General features: G+C 57.0%; 3 protein-coding genes across 10 annotated transcripts in view; all 3 read left to right on the forward strand.

The window, feature by feature from the left end:
- CIAO2B (cytosolic iron-sulfur assembly component 2B) overlaps nt 1-1038 on the forward strand; it is a 1962-nt gene extending 924 nt beyond the window's left edge. The window contains exons 4-5 of the mRNA XM_027119673.1: nt 366-411; nt 824-1038. Coding sequence (XP_026975474.1) covers nt 366-411; nt 824-921 — 144 coding nt within the window. The 3' untranslated portion in view covers nt 922-1038. The remainder of the gene's footprint in view (nt 1-365; nt 412-823) is intronic.
- The window catches only part of CDH16 (cadherin 16), a 25325-nt gene extending 3266 nt beyond the window's left edge, over nt 1-22059 (forward strand). Inside the window, exons 1-18 of one of the 7 annotated variants that reach the window (XM_027119654.1) lie at nt 12427-12489; nt 13412-13469; nt 13755-13838; nt 14266-14421; nt 14492-14630; nt 14990-15148; nt 15940-16136; nt 16771-16893; nt 17088-17241; nt 17492-17719; nt 17802-17878; nt 17953-18141; nt 18243-18484; nt 19038-19171; nt 19970-20212; nt 20343-20450; nt 20777-20893; nt 21687-22054. In XM_027119654.1, coding sequence (XP_026975455.1) covers nt 13425-13469; nt 13755-13838; nt 14266-14421; nt 14492-14630; nt 14990-15148; nt 15940-16136; nt 16771-16893; nt 17088-17241; nt 17492-17719; nt 17802-17878; nt 17953-18141; nt 18243-18484; nt 19038-19171; nt 19970-20212; nt 20343-20450; nt 20777-20893; nt 21687-21784 — 2493 coding nt within the window. In that variant the 5' untranslated portion in view covers nt 12427-12489; nt 13412-13424 and the 3' untranslated portion in view covers nt 21785-22054. Of the gene's footprint in view, nt 1-12415; nt 12494-13411; nt 13470-13754; nt 13839-14265; nt 14422-14491; nt 14631-14989; nt 15149-15939; nt 16137-16770; nt 16894-17087; nt 17242-17491; nt 17720-17801; nt 17879-17952; nt 18142-18242; nt 18485-19037; nt 19176-19969; nt 20213-20342; nt 20451-20776; nt 20894-21686 lie in introns of those variants that run through there. The other 6 variants (XM_027119653.1, XM_027119655.1, XM_027119657.1 and 3 more) reach the window with 6 other exon arrangements.
- Nucleotides 6195-9447, forward strand: RRAD (RRAD, Ras related glycolysis inhibitor and calcium channel regulator). 2 transcript variants are annotated; one of them, XM_027119672.1, is made up of 5 exons: nt 6195-6306; nt 6524-6908; nt 7570-7643; nt 7770-7974; nt 8796-9447. In XM_027119672.1, the coding sequence occupies exons 2-5, from the start codon at nt 6539-6541 to the stop codon at nt 9071-9073; spliced, it is 927 nt and encodes a 308-aa protein (XP_026975473.1). In that variant the 5' UTR covers nt 6195-6306; nt 6524-6538; the 3' UTR covers nt 9074-9447. The 2 variants fall into 2 exon arrangements, with proteins under 2 accessions (XP_026975473.1, XP_026975472.1); XM_027119671.1 differs by having other exon boundaries at nt 6232-6908.
- Nucleotides 22060-23398: the final 1339 nt, after the last annotated feature.

Here is a 23398-nt window from a genome sequence, read left to right on the forward strand (position 1 = left end):
TCTGGAAGGATCCCAGCTAGCAGAGATGAAACTGGGAGGAGGCTTTCCAGTTGGATGGGACAAGACTAAAGACCCAAGCTGGAAAGTGCAGAAAAGTAGTGAGGAGTGTGGCAGGAAGGGCAGTAGGGAGCTGTAGATAAGTTTGGAGCAGGGATGGGGCGCAGGTGGGCCTTTAAGTCAGCAGCAATTGACCAGTCCTTTGGGTAGAGATGGAATGGCTGTGAGTGGGTTTGGGGTGTAATGGAAGGGCCGGAGTTCAGAGGCATGATTAGGAAGAAGGATCAAATGGAGGTGGTGAGTGGAGAGAGGGGAAAAGGGGGTAGCCAGGTGTGTGAGTGCTCAGGCCCCATCTATCTCCCTCCCAGCTGGACGTGCACATTACACCAGGGACCCATGCCTCGGAGCATGCAGGTAAGTATGGGCTGGTGTTGAGGCATTAGCCCGGAAGCTCCCCGCTTGCCATGGTGGTCTGTAGGGCAAGATTAGGGGACGGTTGGGGGTTTGGCAGTAGGTGGGTGACTCCCCAGTGGAGGTGGCAGCCTAGACCTAAGCTGGCCTGACTTGAGTGTCCTGTGTTTACCATGTTCTCCCACTCCTGCCCTCTCCCTCTCCTAAGTACACAGGACCAGGGTTGTCAGGCTTTATAGTATAGGAAGCAGACATGAGTGGCCAGGTGGGAAGGGGTCACAAGAAGGTAGGGTAGGTGTGGGCTCAGGTGGTTGGGGTAGCCTGACCAAGGTTTGGGATCCTAGGAAGGCGGCGACAGGAGGGCTTTGTTGGTGGGGGTATAAATATATTTCACCACTCTCTTCTTTCCACCCAGTGAACAAGCAGCTTGCGGATAAAGAGCGAGTGGCAGCCGCCCTAGAGAACACCCACCTGCTGGAGGTTGTGAACCAGTGCCTATCAGCCCGCTCCTGAGCCTGAATTTTTGCTCCCAGCCCCACGCAGGGCTCATGGCCTTGTTTTCTTGAACCACTGACAATAAGAAACTAACATTTTGCATTTTGTAATAAACCCTTAATTTATATTCATTTCCCAGCATGCCTGAGAGTCTTTCATCTCAGTGGGGGTCACTCCGGGTTTGGGGTAGGGGTGGTAGTGAGTGCCTATACAGGCTGGGTCGATGAGGTTTGGTTCATTTTTTAAATTTCTCCCAATGGTTTGATTAGGAAAAGTTGCAAGTATGCCAAAAAATTGAAAGAATATTGTAGTGAACACTTTTGTATACCCACCACCTAGATTTAACAGTTGTTAACATGTTGCAGCTTTGGTTCTATTTATGTGTGTGTAGAATATAAATATACTTGAAAGTAAGCTGCAGACACATGACCCTTCACTTCTCGGTACTTCATCCTGTGTCTCCTAAGAATAAGCCTGTAACCACAGTACTGTTATTTGGCCCCTAAATGAACAATTCTCTGACACTAATATCTAATATCCAGGCATGTATGAATTTCTCCCAAAATGTCATTCATAGTTGTTTTTTAAGTCAGGCTCCAGTCAAGTGTCGTGTATTGCATTTGGTTGTCATCTCTCTTTAGCCTCTTCTAGAACTGTCTCCCTGCCTCCCTACCTTTTAATCTTTCTTGACACTGACTATTTTGAAAAGCCCAGGTGAGTTGTCCTGGAGAAGTCCCACAGTCTGATTTGTTGTTTTGTCTGCTGTGTTTCCTATAAACTAGAAGTTGGTTGAGTTCAGGTTTGAGTTGACTAGTGAGAACCTTGCCCAGGAGTGTTGTGTGTATCCTTAGCATCCACCAGTAGCTGTGAGATACCAGCTTGTCCCCACTGTTGGTGATGATCAGTTTGGTCCCCTGGTCAGGGCAGTGCCAGCAGATCTCTCTGCTGAAAGCCATCTGAAGCACTGTCTCCACCAGCAGCCTGGGAAACGTGTGGCACCCCAGGTGCTCAGGTCTGGGGCCTCTGCCTCGCTGAGCACAGTTGGTCACCAGGATAGACCGTGGGGCTTAGGCCTTGGATCAGCCAGTCAGGAGTCCTAATGTCACAATCCCCTGCCTGCATTTCCTTCTCTGAGGAAAAATGCGGATATTAAGAAGACTTGCCCACCTGGTGGGCAGAGGCCTCAGCAGGGACCCTGGCCGCTTGGCAGATCTGTTCTTGGGGGCCTTCTGACAACATTGGACCTGTCCTGAGAGTGGGCGTTGGCCGAAGGTTTTATATATACTATCTAGTCAGTCAGTCCTCAGGCCAGCCCTGTGTGGCAGCTGCTGCTCTTTATCATCTCTGTTCTGCAGATGAGGAAAGAAGAATCTAGAATAAGTAACTGACTCCCCAAGACCTCCAGTTAGGGAGTAGAGGAACCTCAGCTGGTCAGCAGGTACTGCTCAGCTGGCAGGGGGTGCTGTTGCCTAGCTGGAGGGGCCTACGCCCACCTCCAACCCCCACTTGCAGGCGGGAGTAGCTTCCCCACCTAGTGACCGAGATCTGGCTGCTCAGAGGGGTGAAGCCATCGGCCCATGTCACCCAGTTTCTTCATGTGTCATGTGGGGAGACACAATAGCTTAGGACTGCTCTGGAGATTTAAAATGGATCTGGGACCATTTCAGGTGATCTTCCGGGCAGAGTACCTCCCACTTCCACAGATGAAGAAGCTCAGTGCTCCAGAGAGGCAGGAGGCCCCCCAGGGCCCCGCAGGCCCCAGGGAGCCTCCCCAACCACCAATACCCAGCTGTAGGCTTTACGACGTGTGTACTTCTGCACTGACAGCCCGCTGTGTCTAGGTGTCTGTGGTGTCTGTGTTCACCTGGGGGTGGGAGGTCACGGGGGAGGCAGGTGTCACTGAGTCATTCAGCTGGCTCTCCTGGCAGCCAGGCCACGGTGGACGAGGGTCATCAAGCTGCTCGTATCCAGCTGGCATATCAGATTGTCCCCTTGTCAGTCTTGACTCATCTGTGCATGGCCCACGGCTGCCTGCAGGGACACCATTTGTGAATCCTGGGCTAGTGCCCGGGGAACTTTCTGGAATCCCAGCTGCTGTCTGAGAACATGGGGGTGGGAGGGGTGGGGTGAAGTTTTAGGTCCCTGAAGCCCTCCACCAGGGGTGTGTGGCTGTGCTGTTTCTGGCCTGTGACTTCTCAGGCCTCGGTTACCATGTCTACAAAATGGGAACAACAAATCATAGCTGAGTGAGACGGACCCAGAGATTAGATGACATGTACGAACAGGCCCAGCTATGTCCATTTTTGCTCATCATCATTCCCAAAGCACAAGGGCCTGGCACACAGTAGTAGGTATTTAGTACAGGTCAGTGGAATGAATGAATTGAGACTTAGAACAGAAGAACTGGGGCATGGGAGCTGTGGTGTAAGGAGGGCTGGGAATATTGAAATCCAGCCAAGTTGCCTTTGCAGCATTTTGCTACCCGAGGGAAGGGGAAGGGCATGGGGTCCCACAGAGAAAAGGTGGGTATGGGGGAGAGGGGAGAGGTATCTGCATCTGCCCCTCTCCTGGGCAGACCACCATTCTGGAGAGAAGGGAGCAGAAGCAGGAAAGAAGAAGCAGGAGAGGGCCCAGGGATTCACTCAACCTGTCCTGTCCAACTAAGGGTGATAATAAAAGTGTTCATATCGAGATATTACTATAGGCCAGACATGTGCCAAGCACCTTACCTCTGCATTTTGTGTTATTTATATCTTATAATAACCCCCACGAAGACATTATCCCTGTTCTACACAAGCGGGAACTGAGGCTCGGCCAAGCTAAATGGGCAGAGGTGAAACAGCTAGTGTGGTGCAGAGCTGGAATTTGAAGGCTGGGCTATCCTAGGGGTATTCAAGCCTCAGTTTGCTCCTTCTGGGCAGCCAAGCTCAGCCCAGAGAACTGAGAGGACCAGGAGGTGGGAATGGGGGTGTTTCAAGGTCATGTCCTGATATGGTTCCCCGGGCCCCTGGCCATACCGATGCTTGTGATGGGTCTGGCCTGTTGCAGAATGCTTGGGGCCTGAGTGGCCCAATGTGGATGCAGTTCCCTTGGCAATGAGGAAACATTGCTGAGGTCAAGAGCTTAGATTATCAGAGGGGAAACCCAGCCCTAATTCCTTGCATGGCTCCCTGCTTGGAAGGACCACAGCTACCCCCCACACCCACCCTCTGTTGGACATCCAGGGGCTCTTGTCAGCAGCAAGGTCATGTGTAAGGTGGTTAGGAGGGGCCATAAGCAGCCCAGCAGCGTTCCTGATGGGAAGTAGTTTGCCGGCTCTTAAGACTTTTGTTCCTTTTGTTTTGCTTTGTTGTTTTTTAATTTTTTGGCCGTGCCACACGGCATGTGGGATCTTAGTTCCCCAATTGGGGATCGAACCCGTGCCCCCTGCACAGGAAGCGCAAGGTCTTAACCACTGGACTGCCAGGGAAGTCCCAAGACTTTCGTTCTTTGACAGAAGGCTTAACCCATGACTCCCTCTTCCCTCTGGATCTCGTCCAGGAAGCTAGAGCCAACATGGGATTGCCCAGGCCTCCAAGACCCCCCAGGCCATGTGAAGAACACAAATAGATAGATCACCCCTCAGTCCAGGCCTTGTCTAACTTTGAGGACCTCAAGTACCAGAGGGGCCTGCATGAACCCTCTTAACCAGGCCCTCCTCATTCCAAGGCCCTCTCAGATGTTGCCAAGGAAACTGATGCAGCAGTCAGACAGACCTGACCTAGGTCTCCATGACAACCTACAGCAGCCCACTAGGATCCATCCCTCCGTGATGTCACCTGAGCCCTGAATGGGTGCCCCCCACCCCCACCACACTCGTCACAATCATACGTCACTCTAATAGCGAGTCCCTGTCACAAAGTACCTCACAGCGTGCCTGTTCCCAGTCTCCACACACCCCAAACATGAGTAAGGCAGTTTACAGCTGGCCACCCTGAGGCTGGGAGGGAGGCAAGACCCAGGAGCCTGGAGGCAGATTCAGGACTAGAGCCCAAGCCTCCCCATTACATCTCCTCCCCTCTGTGCCCCAGCACCCTCCCTGGGTTGAGGAGGGGCTGATCTCTGGGTAGTGGTAGCACCAAGTGGTGGCTAAACCCCCACCCCGCTGACCCCATCCCTACTCTACAACTATGCCCCTTCTGAATGGGAGTCTGTACCTCCAGGCCCTGTGTGTGCCCTGAACTGCAGGCGCAGTCTGAGACTAAAGGGAAGGAAGGAGACATTGCAGACCCTTAGAGTGGCTGGAGCTGGACCTGACTCTGGTCTAGTCTCACCCCTATCCGCTCCTGCTGGCATCTGACACCTGTCTGCCAGGATTTCCCCAACTTTGGGCAACCTCCAGGCCAGGAGCAGAATGACCAGGGCCAGGTATTTTTAGCAGAGTTACAGGCAGCTGCCTGGAGGGCGCTGAGGGGGAGGTGGTGCTGACTTCATCCTTTTCCTTCTCTGGGCCTGTATTCCCTCCCCAAGGTTCAAGCTGTCCCTCTACCTGCACCACACTGCCAGCGGGCCTCCCTTCCTTGCCCCCTCCCCCAGCTCTCCAAGGGCCCCCAGGGGCTCAGGTGTCACTAACCCTCATCCTGAAGGGCAGGCTCATCAGGTGGAATTGCCACCTGCCAAGGGCAGGGATGAGAGTGGGGAAGGACCTGGTGCTGAGGCTAGAAGCCTGGATTTAGGGCCCCTAAATTCTAGCTCAGATACCAGCGGGTGGAGAATGGGTGACATGGGCAGTGAAGGGTGAAGTCTGTCCGACCTGTAACTGGTCTGCTTGCTTGGGCGACAGGCCAGGACTGGGAGACAGGGAAAGGAGAAATCACTTTTAAAGGGCTAGACCTCAATTCTGCCCTAGTGGGGACTTGGCGCACTTGGCTGGTCGGGGCTTTCCCCCTGGCCCCCACCCGTGGTGGCACCCTCCACCTCCATCGCCCTCCACCGCACCATTCACGTGCTCCCTTTCCTTCTCCCTTTTCCCTCCTTACCTGCCCCCCCTCTCCCCCTCGCCCCCCCCGCCGCCCCCCCCCACACACACTCAGACCGGGCTGTTGTCTGCGGAGTCTGCCCCTGCCCCGCCCTGGCGGGTGAAGCGGGGGCTGGGTGGGTGTGAGGTTCTAGGAGGAGGGCGGGGAATCCCCCTCGGGAGAGGGGGACGGACACGTCAGCCCCCGGACAGCGCAGTCCTGGGCGAGCGCGGGGGTGGCGGCGGGGGCGGGCAGAGGCTTAAATAGGCGGCTCTGGAGCCCGGACCCAGTGCGGACCGAGAAGGCAGCGGCTGCGACAGCGTCGAGTGTCCGAGCCTGGGTCTGCGAGTGGATTGTATCCGAGCCCGGGACTTACCTAGTCCTGACCGCGTCCGTGTGTGACTGGGTGAGTGTCCTGGCAGAGCAGGGTGGGGGTGGTCTCACCGTCTAGGATGAACGAGTCAGGAGGATGGGTCACAAGTCAGGGCGCAAGGACCTTCTGCGGCATGTCCTGGGCCCCGAGCATCTTTCTTGACCCGTGGTCGGGCAGGCGCGTCCCGGGTCCAGCTTCCCACTCCATCTCCACCGCGGCTCACGCGGCCATCTGGATTCCCGTTCCCCAGACGGCGTCCGACGCGATGACTCTGAACGGCGGCGGCAGCGGAGCGGGCGGGAGCCGCGGTGGGGGCCGGGAGCGCGAGCGCCGTCGGGGCAGCACACCCTGGGGCCCGGCGCCCCCGCTGCACCGCCGGAGCATGCCTGTGGACGAGCGCGACCTGCAGGCGGCGCTGGCTCCGGGAGCTCTGACAACGGCCGAGGCTGGGACTGGGGCCCAGGGTCCGAGGCTGGACTGGCCCGAGGCCTCCTCCGACTCGCTCAGCTCAGGAGGCAGCGATTCAGACGAGAGCATTTACAAGGTGCTGCTGCTGGGGGCGCCTGGCGTCGGCAAGAGTGCTCTGGCGCGCATCTTCGGTGGTATAGAGGACGGGCCTGAAGCAGAGGCCGCAGGTGAGGGGCTGGGAGGGACTGTTCAAGGGAGGGGCGAGCACAGGGTTAGGACTGGGAGCTACAGGACTGGGGACCAGGATTAAAAGCAGCAGATAACAGCGGGATTCTGAAGACACTTTGAGAATCTGCCTCTACCTACCCCTTTCACAGATGGGGAAACTAAGGGAGAAGGTACCCCAGCCCTTAGTAGGGAAAGAAGTGCTTAGAGTAGAAGGGCATACGATTAATTACTCTGTAGTCTGGGGACAGGATATCCCTCCCTGCCAGGACGGGCAAGAACCCAGCCAGAGGGAGTTTCTAGGAGAGGAGTCCTAGGTAACCAAGGTCCCCAGGGGATGTCTGTTCTAACTCAGGCCACTGTGGTCAGAACCACCCTGGGTCTCAGGCTACAGGAGGGCAGGGAGCACAGGAGTGGCTACCCAGGACATTGCTAGCTTGGGGAAGGGGTGCCTAGGTGGGGGCCAGGCACACCGTGCCCTCCAACCCCCCATTTCTCAGCCCTGTCACTTCTGTTGCTACACAGCAGCCATCAGTGGAGGAGAAGGTTAGGAGGGCTCTGGGGAGGAGTTGAAGGGTGTGGCCAGAACAGGAAACCTGGTGTATTGGAGGAGGGGGGCTCTTGGCAGCCAGCAGGTAACCTGACTACTGGTCTCCTACCTAGGGCACACGTATGATCGCTCCATCATGGTGGACGGAGAAGAGGCAGCGCTCATGGTCTATGACATTTGGGAGCAGGTAAGATGCAGGCTGAGACCAGGACAGGGTGGGAGGGGTGAGCTGGGGGTAGGGACCTGCTGGGAGTGACAGCCTTGTAGCTGGGGCGTGAGGACTATTGGGTAAATATGTGTCTGTGTTCCCTAGGATGGGGGCCGCTGGCTACCTGGCCACTGCATGGCCATGGGAGATGCGTACGTCATCGTGTATTCAGTGACGGACAAGGACAGCTTTGAGAAGGCCTCAGAGCTTCGGGTCCAGCTGCGGAGGGCGCGGCAGACAGACGACGTGCCCATCATCCTAGTGGGCAACAAGAGCGACCTGGTGCGCTCTCGTGAGGTCTCCTTGGATGGTGAGCAGGGAGTGGGTCAGAAAGGGAGGGAGATCCTGGCTGGGCTGTGGTGCACTCAGTCTTGACTCAGCTCGAGTCCCTGGGGATCATCAGTGGCTAAAAATGTTTAGGAAGAAAACTCAGGGAGATGGGGGAGAGCTTCTGCCCTCCCACAGGACTCCCAAAGACCTGAGTGCTGGGGAAAGGACCAAATGAGCTAGGGGAGGTGAAGGTTGCTGGACGCTGAGCTGGGCCACCTCAGAGCCCTCCTTTTCTGTCTTCTTTGTCCCTGGCCTGGCATATGAGGGGTGAAGAGAGTGCAGGGAATCAGGCCAGGAGTCCAGAGCCTGGATTCCAGGCCAGGGTCAGTCTCAGCGTAGTCTTGCCCTTGGGGAGCACCCCCCTCTTGGACTCAGCATCATCCTCTGTGGCCCCCAGACCTAAGCCCCGCAGAGGAACCAACCGTGACTTGGTGATGTCCCCCCTACTCTACCCATCATTCATCATGATATAACATCAAGCCATAACACACTAAGCTGTTCAGCAAAGCTTTCATTTTGTTGACTACTACAGCACTTCCATTTAAATATCAGACTTCAAATTATTTCATAAATGAGTCTCCTTTTGTGGGCCTCTGTGAGCTCCTTAGACGTGGGCACGCTCTGCCAATTGGGTCACCCAGTGATGCCTGGGCCCCTCTGTACAGGAGCTGGTGTCGTTGTGTTTCTGGGGAAGACCCAGGGATGTGGTAGCTGCCATGGGGTGGCCAGGGTTTGAGTGGGCTGCTCACCCCCCGCCCCACCCTTTGTTTATTGACTTGTGCCTGTCCCCACCCACACCAGAGGGCCGGGCCTGTGCCGTGGTCTTTGACTGCAAGTTTATTGAGACGTCGGCTGCGCTGCACCACAACGTCCAGGCGCTGTTTGAGGGTGTCGTGCGCCAGATACGCCTGCGCAGGGACAGCAAAGAGGCCAACGCACGTCGGCAAGCGGGTACTCGGCGGCGAGAGAGCCTCGGCAAGAAGGCGAAGCGCTTCCTGGGCCGCATCGTCGCTCGAAACAGCCGCAAGATGGCCTTGCGTGCCAAGTCCAAGTCCTGCCACGACCTCTCCGTGCTCTAGGTCCTGGGGCACTCACTGTATTGTGCAGACAGATGGGCAGATTGGTGGGCTGGCCCAGCCAACTGCCCAAGGTGCCCCAGGGCTGGCTCAGACTCTGGGTATCCCCCACCTCATGGTCGTGGACAGAGAGACAGTGCGGCCCAAGCAGGTGGCTCCCAGTGGCCATCAAGGGCTGCGCCCACAGAGATGCCTGTGCAGGCCCATGTGCATCCCACGCAGCAGCCTGAGCCCAGCCTGTGGAGCAGGCCTATGAGTGGGGAAGGACGCTGCCTTTCTCTGCACCCGTGGTGTGCATGCCCTGGAGGGAGGCTGTTCAGTGCCGTGGCCATTTGTTTACATGCAGATTTTTGTAATAAAGACTATTTCCTGATAGGTCAGGGCTGTTGACTCTGTGTTTCCTTTGATTGGGGGGCTGCAGGAGCAGGAAGGGTTCCTGAAGTTGAGGAACATACGAGGCTGGTTCCTGAAGCCGCCCCACCCTAGTGCGGGCCTTGACTATTCTAATGTTTGGGCCCAGATATAGCCAGCTGGGTCAGAGAGGCAGGGGTGGGTGGGGACCTGGTTGGGGAGTCTAAGCAGCAGGAAGAGACGTGAATCCCACCCAGCCCGTTATCCAGATTCTTCTGAGCTGGAGCCTGGCATTGCCTAGCTGTTAAAAGGCTCAGTTACCCCGCTGTATGTCAGGGAAATGGAGGCTGCCCAAGGGACCACGTCCTGCCCCAGGTGTCATGGCCAAACAAGAACCTTGGGTCCGGCTCCTGGGCGGGTGTCTCTGCCCTGCTCCCCACTGAGGGACTGGAAATCTGCTGAGGTGGAGTGGCTGTGGAGGACTTCTGAGACTCCCTGGCTGGAGAAGGAGGCCGCTGGTTTGTTAAGGCTGGGATGAGCAAGGCGCACTCAGGCGGACTTGAGTCCACATGTCTCCCCACCTCCCGGCTGAGGTTGGCCTACTAGGAAGGGAGTGGGGGGCGGAGGACAAGGAGGGTTCACTGTTCTCCCCACTGTGAGTGGCCAGGCCAGAGCATCCCACGCTCCGCATTGGCTAATGTGGGAGCAGGTCCCTGGAGCCCTCCTTTCCTGGAAGGAGAGTCCTTGCATTTGCGCATAATGGAGGTGTGGATCTCCCCACCACCCACACCTGGGAAGAGGAGCCTTCTGGGCATAGGTGCCTGCTAGGAGTTTGCCCGCATCATTTCAGGAGGGAGCATCCCCATTCAGCAATGGCAGACAGGGGACAGAAGCACTTGCCCGAGGCCACACGGGCTGAAGTGGCTGAGTGGGGACTGGTATATGTCTGCCCACGTTGGGAGACTAGAAGCAGCCTGAGGCAAGGCTGGGGACAGTTTCTGAGAAGGTTCCAGGCCAGGGTCCATACATTTTTTTTTAATTTATTTTTATTTTAATACAGCAGTTTCTTATTAGTTATCTATTTTTATACATATTAGTGTATATATGTCAATCCCAATCTCCCAATTCATCCCAACACCTTCCCCACCCCTGCTTCCCCCACTGGTGTCCATACATTTGTTCTCTACATCTGGGTCTCTATTTCTGCCTTGCAAACGGGTTCATCTGTACCATTTTTCTAGATTCCATATATATGCGTTAATATATGATATTTGTTTTTCTCTTTCTGACTTACTTCACTCTGTATGACAGTCTCTAGATCCATCCACATCTCTACAAATGACCCAGTTTTGTTCCTTTTTATGGCTGAGTAATATTCCATTGTATCTATGTACCACATCTTCTTTATCCGTTCGTCTGTCGATGGGCATTTAGGTTATTTCCATGACCTGGCTATTGTAAATAGTGCTGCAATGAACATTGGGGTGCATGTGTTTTTTTGAATTATGGTTTTCTCTGGGTATATGCCCAGTAGTGGGATTGCTGGGTCATATGGTAATTCTATTTTTAGTTTTTTAAGGAACCTCCATACTGTCCTCCATAGTGGCTGTATCAATTTACATTCCCACCAACAGTGCAAGAGGGTTCCCTTTTCTCCACACCCTCTCCAGCATTTGTTGTTTGCAGATTTTCTGATGATGCCCATTCTGACTGGTGTGAGGTGATACCTCATTGTAGTTTTGATTTGCATTTCTCTAATAATTAGTGATGTTGAGCATCTTTTCATGTGCCTCTTGGCCATCTGTATGTCTTCTTTGGACAAATGTCTATTTAGGTCTTCTGCCCGTTTTTTGATTGGGTTGTTTGTTTTTTTAATATTGAGCTGCATGAGCTGTTTATATATTTTGGAGAGTAATCCTTTGTTTATTTGCTTGCAAATATTTTCTCCCATTCTGAGGGTTGTCTTTTTGTCTCATTTATAGTTTCCTTTGCTTTGCAAAAGCTTTTAAGTTTCATTGGGTCCCATTTGCCCCCTCATTGGGGGCAGGGCCCCTGGTCAGTCCTGCAATTCCCTCAAGGTCACCTGAGCTGGCTCAGTCTTTTCTCTCCTTCTCAGAGGCACAAGACAGTACATTTTCCCAGCCCTGTCGGTGTCCAGGGGCTAGTGTGAGCACTTAGGGAGGCTCAGGGGATGTCACAGGCTGCTGTCCCCCCACCCCACCCCCTGGTCCCACTGGTGGGTGGTGTGGAGCCCTAAGTATCCAGTTCAGGTAATGCACTGCTCCCCTATCCTGCACGTGCCACCTCTAGCTCCTTATCTTAGTTCCACAAGCCACCTGGGAGCTGCCAGGGCCGGGCAAGGGCCAGATCATTACTGGGTCCCTGATTCTTGCTCTGGAGGGCTTCCCAGTCTGATGGAAGAGACAGCCAATGACAACCTGGTGTCCTCTCTGTGTTGATAGAGATAGCACTCGTCATGGGGGCGTGGGTGGGGGCCAGATATTCCCACAGGAGAACGCTGAACAAGCCTGGGAGTCCAGGGAAGAGTTCCCGGGAGAGGGGAATATTTGAGCCGAGTACTGAAGCCGGAGCAAGTGCTTAGCAGACAGATGAAGGGGTGGGAAGGGCATTCCAGACGAAAGGAACAGAGTGGGCCAAGGCAGAGCTGCAGATGCTGGTGCACAGGGGGGAGAAGTGGGAGCGAGTCTGGAGCCACGGAAAAGATAGTCAGGTCCAAACCCAGAGGGCTGAGAAGTGTCCACTGGGCCGTGTAGGGGTGGGACAGGCGCCAGGTCGATGATCTCCCCACCCGCTGGGGCCGGCGGTCATGGATGCTGAACAGCCCCCAGCTTTCCAAAGTCAATGAGTAACTTGGGGGGCTGGGCAGGGCCAGGCCTGCTGCTGTGGGCCCAGTGGTGTTTTCCACTCCTGAGCGAGCATGGCTGGCCCGCCTACCTGCTCAAGTGTCCGCCCTGCCCTGTTCCACCCGGTCCAGCCTGGCCAGCACTCCCCGTAGAAAGAGTTCTCTCACCTGGAGGCTGGACCAAGGAAGCCAACCTCAGGCACCAGCGGGTGAGGGTCTGGGAGTGGAGGGTGGGCAGGGCTGAGGCTGGTGTTGGTGGTGGGGGAAGGAGAAACACTGCCCTGTCGTCCAGGGAAGAGTTCCCGGGACTGGTTGGCGTGGCTGTCTGTGCTCTGTGCGCCCAGCTCAGCGCTAAGTGCTGGAAAATGCTGAGACGAGGGCAGGGCTCCTGCCCCGCGGGGACTCCCCCATGCCTGAAGGATGGCAGTGGGCGGTAGAACAGTCCTGTAGACCCTGAACCCTGAGTCCTCTGTTCCAGGAGGAGTTCTCCTGTGGTCAAGTCTTCCGTGACCTTGGTCAGGCTCTGCCCTTCAGGCCTTGCCGGCAACGTGAGGCGACCACAGGAAGCGGCCCTCAGAGTCGTCAGGGTCTTTCGAGCTTCAAACTTTTGTGACTTGGGGTGCTTCTGGGAAATGACCACTTTGGGATCCACGAGCTGGGGAGGCCATGGGGGGAAGAAGACAAAGGTCTGGAGGTGAAACTCCCATGGAGACCCTTGTTATTAATAAAATGGGCACAAGAATGAAGAAATGCAGGGCAGCTGGACCTGGGGGTCTTGATGGGCCTGGCCAAGGAGCTGGACACTACCCTGCAGGCAATGGGGAGCGGCAGGCCCTTAAAAGGGGAGGAAGAGGAGGCCAGTCTGTCCTGAGGGCCCTCTGGCTATGTGTATGCAGTGGGCTCAGGCAGGGGACAAGGGCGGGGGCAGTGTCCAAGTGGGTGGGAGGGGGAGGGGCAGCTCTGAGAGTTGCTGGTCCAGTTGAAAAAGGAGGGACCGTTGTACCCCATGGGGCCTGGGGAAGCCATGGCCCCGGGGCTGAGGGGGGATGAGGGGAGGAAGACTTCCTAGAGAGAGGAACCCTCTCGCCCACCGATCTGGGCTGGATCCTTACTGCCATGTCCCTCAGGCCCATCCTGACCATGGTTCCTGCCTGGCTGTGTCTGCTTTGCCTCTTCATCCCCCAGGTGAGCTGGGCCCTGCTCCTCACCCTCAGATCCTAGCTTTGGTTGGTACCCTCGCCCACTACTCTACCTGGACCAGTTGCACTGACTATGGATGGTAGTGTTTGGGGGATGGTGATGAGGGCTGGCTATAGGCCTGTTGTGGGGTCAGGAGGTCAAAGGCCAGGGGGTGGATGGGCTAAGGTATGGCCAGGCCCAGGGAAGGGGCAGAATTCCCCTTCCCTGTCAGGTCCCGGCCCCCACGGCAGGAAGGTACAGCTTGCTGACGTGGTGAGAATCCTCCCACAGGCTTTCCCCGGGGCCCAGCCTGCAGAGGTGTATGTGGATGTCCCGGAAAACTACGGTGGAAATTTCCCTTTGTACTTGACCAAGGTGAGCCTGAGATATGCGTGGGCTGCCCTCGCCCCAAGTCCTGCTTCCCCTACCTCCAGCACTCCTTTCTCTTTCTTGCTCTGGCTTTCTTTCAACCCTGCTTTCGAGACAGTATGTGGTATAGCATGAATGACTAATAAGATTTTAATCCCAGAAGAAAGTAGAGCTTTAAGTTTAAGGATGAAGTGATGGAGGGGGGGTTTCAAGCTTTAGAAAGTAGGGCACGGAGTATAGAGAGCATCAGGCACAGAGGAAGGAGCTCTGGCTTTGAATTTCCACCCTGTTCCTTACTGGCTTTGTGACCTCAGGCAAGTGCCAACGCTCTCTAAGCCTCAGTCTCCCCACATATAAAATGGGGCCATGAGATGGAGGGGGCATCCTCCAGGCCCGGCCCCCACTCTCTTCACCTCTGTTCTCTCCTCGCCAGCTACCACTGCCCCGTAAGGAGACTGAGGGCCAGATTGTTCTGTCAGGAGACTCAGGCGTGGCAGCTGAGGGCCGCTTTGCTGTGGATCCACAGTCTGGCTTCCTGCTGGTGACCAGGGCCCTGGACCGGGAGGAACAGGCAGAGTACCAGCTACAGGTACGACTGGGCCAGGGGTAGGAGAAAGCCACCAAGGCAAGGTGGGGCATTGACTACCCTTCCCTGCCAGGTCACCCTGGAGACAGAGGATGGACGTGTCTTGTGGGGCCCGCAGCATGTGCTTGTGCATGTGAAGGATGAGAATGACCAGGTGCCCCGTTTCTCCCAGGCCATCTACAAAGTTCAGCTGAGCCAGGGCACCAGGCCTGGTGAGTGCCCAAAGCAGCCAGCTCACAGCAAGGTCAGGTGGCCACTGATGGGAGAACAGAGAGTAAAGAGATGGCCATAGAGTTGGCATAGGGACAGGGCAGTCAGGGTCCAAGTTGCCCCCTCCCATCTCTGTCTCATCCTGCACCCTCCCTACTGCACTGAGGGTCCACAGGTGAGTTCCATCTACTCTTGGCCTCAGTTTGCTCATCTATGAAGTGGGGTGAAGAGCCATGGCTCACCTTCAGAATCCTGATATGATGATGAATACAGAAGGAAGACCCAGGGAGAGATAAAGGAAGCTTGGGAGACTCTCCCCACCCCTTCACCCCTAATGGTGAACCCTCTCCACACACACCAGGTGTCCCCTTCTTCTTCCTTGAGGCTTCGGACGGGGATGCGCCAGGCACAGCCAACTCGGATCTTCGATTCCACATCCTGAACCAGGCCCCATCCCAGCCTTCTGCAGATATGTTCCAGCTGGAGCCTCAGCTGGGGGCTCTGGCTCTCAGCCCTGAGGGTGAGCCTGAGCTGGGTGTGAAGAGGCGGGAGGGTTGGGAAAAGCTGGGGAAGTTTGCATCTGAGCTGCAGGACGGGTTGGAGCTTGAGAGATAAAGCAGGCGGAAAAAGTATTCCAGCTGGAGAGAACAGCAAGGCAAAAACATGGGGGGAGGCAGGACCATGCCTGGAGAGTTAAGGAATGGTGTGGATGGAAGTGCCTCAACCCTACATTCTGCAGACTTGGGCCTAAGAGAAAAGGATATGAGAGACCTGAGGGGTTATGGCCCAGGACACTGCTGGGAGACCTTGGGAGTGATGGCAGGAGAGACCTGGACCTGGGAGTTCAGACCAGAGGCACAGGTTGGGGAAGGAAAGAGAAGCCAATCACACACCCACTCAGCCAGCCACCCATTCATCCATCTACCACGCAAACATACATACAGTCCATCTATCCAACCGTCCATCCACATGCCCAAATCCCCATCTTTCTACCCTCTCAAACCCCCATCCATCCACCTAGTCAACTGTCCATTTATCCAACCAGTCATTCACTCATCTACCTATCCACCCGTTTACCACCCCCCATCCTGGTCATCCACCTATCCAATCTATCAACCACTCATTGTGTGGACAGATGTGGAAGTGATTTTGCAAACCGTCAAGTCCTGGTCGGATGCTCACAATGGTGCTAAAGGGCCCTCTCATCCATTGGCCAAGAGAGTATCCTGAACACCTGACATATGCTTGGCTTTGTGTTTGGTACCAGGATGCACTGGCCCCCTGCTCAGCTGACCACCCTTCCCCTTCTAGGGAGCACCAGCCTAGATCAGGCTCTGGAGGGGCCATACCAGCTGTTGGTACGGGTCAAGGACATGGGTGACCAGGCCTCGGGCCACCAGGCCACAGCCACCGTAGATGTCTCCATAGTAGAAAACACCTGGGTGCCCCTAGATCCTGTCCACCTGGCAGAGAATCTCCAAGTTCCGTACCCACACCACATTGCCCAGGTGAGTAAGTGGCTGTTAGCAGCTGAAATAACCCCATGGATGGTGTAGCTGGGCCTGAGTCTCGTGGAGATTTGGGGGGGTGGGTCTGGGGCTCAACTTGACCCCCTCTTCCTCCCCTACCTATGCTCCTCCCTCCACTGTCCCCATCAGTTCTCAAGACGGAGTGAGCGTATCAGGCCCTGGGACCAGGCCCTTAGCTCCTCACCTGCTATCCTCTGGCAGGCGTGGCTCTGTGCTCTGACCTCCTGAGCTGATCCCAGGCTTCCTCAGCAGAACAGCTGTCACCTCCTTGCTGCCATGGGGATTGTCACCCAGGCCAGGAATGTCTCAGCCTCCTCGAGGAATGCCCTGGGGTCAGGCCCAGCCTGAGAGGGCAGAGAACAAAACAACCTGGTCATTCAGGCACTTTGGGCAAGATCCAGGCTTGGACCAGGGCAAGGCCACCGTGGAGTTGTCACAAGTGCCCTGAAAGAAAAGGACCCTACCTGGACCCCAGAGAGGGCAGCAACTTGCCTGGGGTCACAAAACAGTTGGGGCCCAGGCTCCCTACCCAGGAACAGTTGGAATATAAGGGCTGACACGGGCTATTCCTGCCCCTCGTCCTGGGGGCCCTCATTCTGTGTCCCCCTCCCAGGTTCATTGGAGTGGGGGGGATGTACATTATCACCTGGAGAGCCAGCCCCTTGGACCCTTTGATGTGGACAAGGAGGGGAAACTCTACGTGACCAGGGAGCTGGACCGAGAAGCCCAGGCTGAGGTGAGGTGAGGGGGAAGCCAGGAGGACAGGCTGAGGGGTGCTTGGTCCCCGTCCAGTGGGCTTCCGGGGGTGTCACATCCCCCATAGGCACTGAGGCAGAAGAGCTGGAGCTGGCCACCAGAAGGGAACCCAGACCCAGGCCAGGCTGGAGCTGCCTCTGGTCTTCATCTGAAGCCCTCCACTGCCCGCTATAGTACCTGCTCCGGGTGCGGGCTCAGAATACCCGCGGTGAGGACTACCCGGCCGAACCTCTGGAGCTGCATGTGGTGGTGATGGATGAGAATGACAACATGCCTGTCTGCCCCCCACGAGGCCCCGCAATCAGCATTCCTGAGCTCAGCCCCCCAGGTGGGCTATGAGCCTTGTCAGGGGGTGGGGGAGGGGTGAAGTCCCTGTGAGCTATCCCATCTTGCTCTCCTCTGGGATGGGACCAGCCTCAGGTCCCTATATCAATGTCTCACCCCCAACACATACACACACATGCGCGCGCACACACACACACACACACACACACACACACACACACACAAAGAAGAGTGGTGAGGTAAGGCCTCGAGGTCTGGTTGTGGTCCCATCCATGTGGGTGATGTCTTTGCAGGCACCAAGGTGGCTAAGCTTTCGGCAGAGGATGCAGATGCCCCCGGTTCCCCCAATTCCCACATTGTGTATCGGCTGCTGAGCCCTGAGCCCGAGGAGGGGGCAGCGGGGAGAGCTTTCGAGCTGGACTCCACCTCGGGCAGTGTGACACTGGGGGCTGCCCCCCTCCAAGCTGGCCAGAACATCTTGCTTCAGGTGCTGGTCATTGACCTGGGAGGAGCAGAGGGCGGTAAGTGCCCTGAAGGTGACCAGGGTTCCCTGACCCCTCTGTTCCCACCCTGGTCTCCCCAACATGCCCTCCCCTGCCTCAGGCCTCAGCAGCACCTGTGAGATTGCAGTCACGATCACGGACATCAATGACCATGCCCCTGAGTTCACCACTTCCCAGGTAAGCAGGAACAGGGGAGGACACCTTGAGAAGGTGCTAACGGGGGGGCTCACAGCCCCTCCCCATCTCTCCAGATTGAGCCCCTAAGCCTCCCTGAGGACACAGAGCCTGGGACTCTGGTGACCACACTCATGGCCACTGACGCCGACCTTGAGCCTGCCTTCCGCCTCATGGACTTTGCCATTGAGGCAGGGGATGTGGAGGGAACCTTCGGCCTGGATTGGGAGCCAGACTCTGGTCGTGTCCAGCTGCGACTCCTCAAGGTAAGGGGCTAGGGGTGGGGGAGTGGCGCACACACACACACGTTCATGCACAGGGTGCCAAGCCGTGGCCCACACAGTGACCCGGGCCCCACTGGTTCCAGAACCTCAGCTACGAGGCAGCTCCAAGTCACAAGTTGGTGGTGGTGGTGCGGAGCGTGGCAGAGCCGGTGGGGCCAGACCCAGGCCCTGGAGCCACAGTCACCGTGACTGTGCTGGTGGAAAGGGTGACGCCACCCCCTCAGTTGGACCAGGAGAGCTACGAGGCCAGTGTCCCAGTCAGCACCCCCGCTGGCTCCCTCCTGCTGACCATCCGGCCCTCAGACCCCATGAGCAATCCCCTCAGGTGAGCCGGAAGACCAGCCCCTTAGCTGGGCTGGACCACCCCTGCTTCCTTGGGATGATCCCAGGGCCTCAGAGGGAACTCTCATTATCTACAGCCTGCAATGTTCCTCAAACCATGGTTAATGTGAAGGTTGTGACTCCTGGTGGGGATCAGGGCTGGATGGAGAGGGGTGTTTGGACCCCGTGAGGGCTCAGATGATGCTTCCCCATACTGTCCTGGACCAGGCCCTCTTCCAGCCGCCCACCCAGACCGCAGCACTGGTGCTGTTCCCAGGCTCTGGCTCTATCCGGCCCCTTTGTGGGCTGACCTGGGAATAGTGGAAATGAGTCAGGCCCCCCAGGCTCTGAGAGTCCCTCCCTCAGCCACAGTATCTGTGGTTTAAGCCCTGCCCCCCAACGAGTCCCTTAAGCTGGAGCGAGATCACGGGCACTGCTGCTGCCCTCAAGTCTCAAAGGGCATGTGGAACTTGGGCAGATCACATGACCCAGAAGGTCTCTGGGCAAGACGTCATATGTGGTCCCTGTCTCCCTGCCCCATCTTCTTTGACCCTCAGGTTCTCCCTGGTCAATGACTCAGAGGGCTGGCTCTGCATAGAGGAGGTCTCCGGGGAGGTGCACATAGCCCGGGCCCTGCAGGGTGCACAGCCTGGGGACATGTACACAGTGCTCGTGGAGGCCCAGGATGCAGGTATGGCCAGGCTGTGGTGGGGGCCTCTGGGAGGGTGAGAAAACCTAAGACAGACAGGCAGGGCGAAGCTTCCTCCCCAGTGCCCTTGCTGGCAGCCGCTCTGCTCCAGGCAGGAGGGATGGGCAAGGGGCTGCGGCCAGTATACTTCTCTGAGAAGGCCTGGCCTCTGCCTCCCCTCTCAGACCTCCCTTCCCTCCAGACACCTGCCACTCCCTAACCTCAGCCCCGGAGGGCCTCTCAGGGTGTCAGCTTCAGACACAGGCTGGGAGCAGAGGGAGTGGGACTGGGGGGTGGGGAGGGAGGGCCAGTGGCTCTCCTGGGGCAGGCGTGCCAGGAAGTGAGCCTGGATGGGACGCTGAGGCCAGGCGGGGAGGACTCTGAATGCCATTTTGACAGGATGAAGAGATGGCCCAAGGGCAGGTCCGTCAGGAAGGCAGGTTTCAGCTCTGAGCTGGGCTGTCCTGTTACAGGAGTGAGCTCATCTATAGTCAGGGCATTTCCACATTGTTGGGCCCTGGCACCAGGGGCCAGGGTGGGGTGGGGGGACAGTGAGAACCAGCTTGGCATCCTGAAGGGCACAGAAAGGCCTGGCAGCTGTTTAGATAGTGAAGGGGGTGAAGTGCATTGTGAGGAAGAGAGAGGGGATGGAGAGGAGGGGGTCGAGGGGAGGGAGGGGGCGTGGAAGGGGACTCACAGGGTGAGACTGATGGGCTGTGGGGAAGGGGACCAGGCCAGGGACTCTGAATTCACCCCACCCCCAGAAGGGCCCAGGCCAGCTCAGCACTACCTCCTCTGCAGATGAGCCAACGCTGAGCACCTCTGCGACCCTCGTGATCCACTTCCTGAAGGCCCCTTCTGCCCCAACCCCGACTGTGGCTCCTGAGCCCTCCCGACACCTCTGCACACCCCGCCAGGACCGTGGCGTGGTTGTCGGTGGACCCAGAGGGGACCCTGACCTGGCCGGCGGACACGGTCCCTACAGCTTTGCCCTTGGTCCCAACCCCACGGCGCAGCGGGATTGGCGCCTCCGGGCTCTCAATGGTGTGTAGTGGGGGAAGCAGGGAGGCTGTGGCCAAGGTGGGGAGTGGGTGGCGCTTGGAAGTGAGATGCCGTGGGGCTGGGCCTCGGGGAGCGGGCTAGTGACTCTGATCGCTGCTTATGGTCTCAACAGGGTCCCATGCCTACCTCACCCTGGGCCTGCATTGGGTGGAGCCACGCGAACATGTAGTCCCCATAGTTGTCAGCCACCATGACCGGGTGTGGCAGATCCAGGTCCGAGGTGAGGCCGGGCTGGGGTGCAGCCAAGGTCAGGGGCCTGTGGTTCCTGAGGGAACCCCTGAGATGCAGGGGGAGGAGCTGGGCAATACGTCTACGGGCTCATAAGGACAGCATATGCCTGTGCACACCTGCATATGTGTGGCTGGGCGCACAGACTGCAGTGCACACAGGCACGTGCACAGAGGAGCTTGCATCCCCCTGCCACACGCGTGAACACAGCATATGCACCAAAACCCACATACTGGCCAGCTGGGCTGGGCTGAGGGCTCTGAGGAGCTGGGGAGCCCGCCTCCACTGCCCTTACCTTCCTCCCCTGTCTCTCGCCAGTGATCGTGTGTCGCTGCAACGTGGAGGGGCAGTGCATGCGCAAGGTGGGCCGCATGAAGGGCATGCCCACGAAGCTGTCAGCGGTGGGCATCCTCGTGGGCACGCTGATAGCAATAGGTAACGGAGGTTGGGCTCCTGTGTGGGGGAGGGCAATGGTGGCTGGAGGCACAGTCTCCGGATAAACAGTGCCCCATCCCATGGTGTCCCCACAGGGATGGAGAAGGAGCCCCCCAACTCTCCTAGTCATTATGCTGTTGCCTCCTGTTATCATAGTCAAGCTCATCCTCATTGATAACAGCTTTTACTGTTACTGCTACGCATTAACTGTGTATCAGGCCTTATGCCAAGCATAGGATTATTGCGTTGAATCCTCCCTACAACCCTGAGGTGCTGGCATTTCCCCATTTTCCAGATGAGGTCACTGATGCTCAGAGAGGTTAAGTGATTTGTCTGAAGTTACACAGCCAGGGTGTGGCAGAGCCCAGCTCTTTCCAGCCTAACTCTTTCAGTCCAAGCCTCCCTCTCTATCCCCTTTGTTTCTTTAGCCCCTTAATTTTTTTTCCTGGCTGGTTTTCTTTGCTGGTTCTAGCACATTGCTACAGTGTGCCTTTCTCTCAGAGGTCCGTGGGAACAACTCACTGGCTCCCAGATGATCCCCACCCAAACTGTTCCCCAGAGAAAGGGACCTTGGAGGCTGGGGTGTTCTGGCCCTGGTGAGGGCTGAGCAGGCCAAGCAGTCAGGCTCCTTCAGGCGCCGGAACCACAGAGTCATACCCAGCCCAGCCTTGGGGATGCTGTCTAGGAAACTTTGCTGCCTTATTAAATCAATACCAACAGCAAGGAGTCCCTAGTGATAGACAAGTCCTATGGCCCTTTCGGAGGGCTGATCTATCCCTCTCCGGCCCCTCAGGCATCTTCCTCATCCTCATCTTCACCCACTTGACCCTGGCGAGGAAGAAGGACCTAGATCAGCCAGTAGACAGTGTGCCCCTGAAGGCGGCGGTTTAAATGGTCCAGGCAGCCCCTCCTGGGAACTTGGCCTGTGGCTCCATCTGAATCCACTGGGAGATGGCCCAGCACTCCAGATCCACGAGGGCCAGGACAGGGCAGAAGCCCCTTCACCTGCCCTAGGGGGGAGGCAACATCACCAGACTTATCTGCAGAGCCTGCGCACTGACTAAACGGGCTGCCCGTGGGAGCACTTCATATGGCTCACGTTTGTCCAATAATAAAGCCTCGGAGAACTGGGCGTGGGTCCTAGAGGACTGTGGGCCCATGTCCAGGTGTCCATGTGCGTGTGTGCATTATCCATGTCCACCTGCCCTTTCACCCCTTCCCCATCTCCGGCTGCACAGAAAGGGTGTGGGGGCTTGAGGGATGAGCCTGGGGTCCCCTGCGGGGAAAGACACAGGGGCATCATATGGGCTCTTGGTGAGATCCTGAGGCTAGAGCAAGGTGGGTCATTTCTGTGGGCATTCGGAGAACACTGGCTGCAGGCCCTGCATGGGTTAACTGTCCAGGTGATGGTTGAGGAGGGTGTCCCTGAGAGTGTTATTTCTGTGTTTGCCTGGATATCGTCTTTGCTCTGGGGGGTGCACCTTGTGAGTCCATGTCCTGTACTCATGTGTGAGCATACTCGTGTCCCTGTATATGCGTCACCTGCACACAGGGGTGGGCAGAGGTCCCTCAGTCTCAGGAGGGGTCTGGGTAGGAATCGTGAGGGCCTGGGTAGGAATCCTCAGGGCCCCATGGGGCTGGAACAGGAGAGGTGAGGCTGGGGATCAGTCTCTGTCCCCATGCTGGCCCCAAGGCACCTTTGGGTTTTACACACAGGCTGGTGAGTGCATGGGGAGTCTGCAAAAAGAGAAGGGGGAATTATTCAGATGGACACCACTGGGGTGGAATAGGAACCCTCGTGGCTCACCCTGCCTCTGCCTCAGGTGAACCCCTTCCCCTGGCCAAAGATTAAGCCATGGCCCTGGTGCTAAGCCCTGACCACATCTCCAGACTGACCTCTAATCCCTGACCCTTGACTGACCCCAGACACATGCTGATCCCCCACGCCTTCATCCCAACGGTCTCTGGGGAGCCGGGGTGGGACTTGTTGTCCCAGGCACCCTGAGCTGATGATGGTAAATCACGGGGAAGGGAGAAAAACAACCTCATTGGGGCCCAGGCCCTATTTTTAGGAGATAATCTCTTCACTCCTGGCAGATTCTGTGGGATGGAGGCCAAGCCCAGCCAAGAGAGATGGGGCAGGCATCCTGGCTGGCCTGGGGGAGCGTGGGAAACTCAGCCTGGATCCCCAGCCCAGGGAGAGACCCTGAGGCTGATCCCAGCCACTCTGGGCCCAGGTCCCCTCTCCCCACCCACACCCCCATCCTCCACGGGAGGCTCTGCTGACTACTGTGGTCCAAGCAGAGCTTCCTGCCCCTCTCCTAGGATCCTCTGCTTGGCCTGTACCCACTCAGAAGTCTTCAGGGTGCAAAGTTCTTCGAAAGCAGATCTCATCTAATCTTTCCGTCAACCTACGAGGGCAGGCTTATTGGCCCCATTTTCCAGTGAGGGATCTTGAAGGTCAGGGAGATTAAGGGCTGCAGCTGGGAGTCTTAGAAGCAGGGC

This window comes from Aethalodelphis obliquidens, unplaced genomic scaffold (assembly GCF_003676395.1).
Source record: "Aethalodelphis obliquidens isolate GAN/ISIS:26980383/991018 unplaced genomic scaffold, ASM367639v1 scaffold20, whole genome shotgun sequence".
NCBI classification, from domain to species: domain Eukaryota; kingdom Metazoa; phylum Chordata; class Mammalia; order Artiodactyla; family Delphinidae; genus Aethalodelphis; species Aethalodelphis obliquidens.

Bases quoted from the DNA above. Each gene is read 5' to 3' on its own strand.
- RRAD (XM_027119671.1), top strand. From the start codon at position 6,353: ATGAACGAGTCAGGAGGATGGGTCACAAGTCAGGGCGCAAGGACCTTC. The intron at 6,909-7,569 runs GTGAGGGGCTGG...TCTCCTACCTAG, and splicing joins GCCTGAAGCAGAGGCCGCAG to GGCACACGTATGATCGCTCC. The intron at 7,644-7,769 runs GTAAGATGCAGG...TGTGTTCCCTAG, and splicing joins TCTATGACATTTGGGAGCAG to GATGGGGGCCGCTGGCTACC.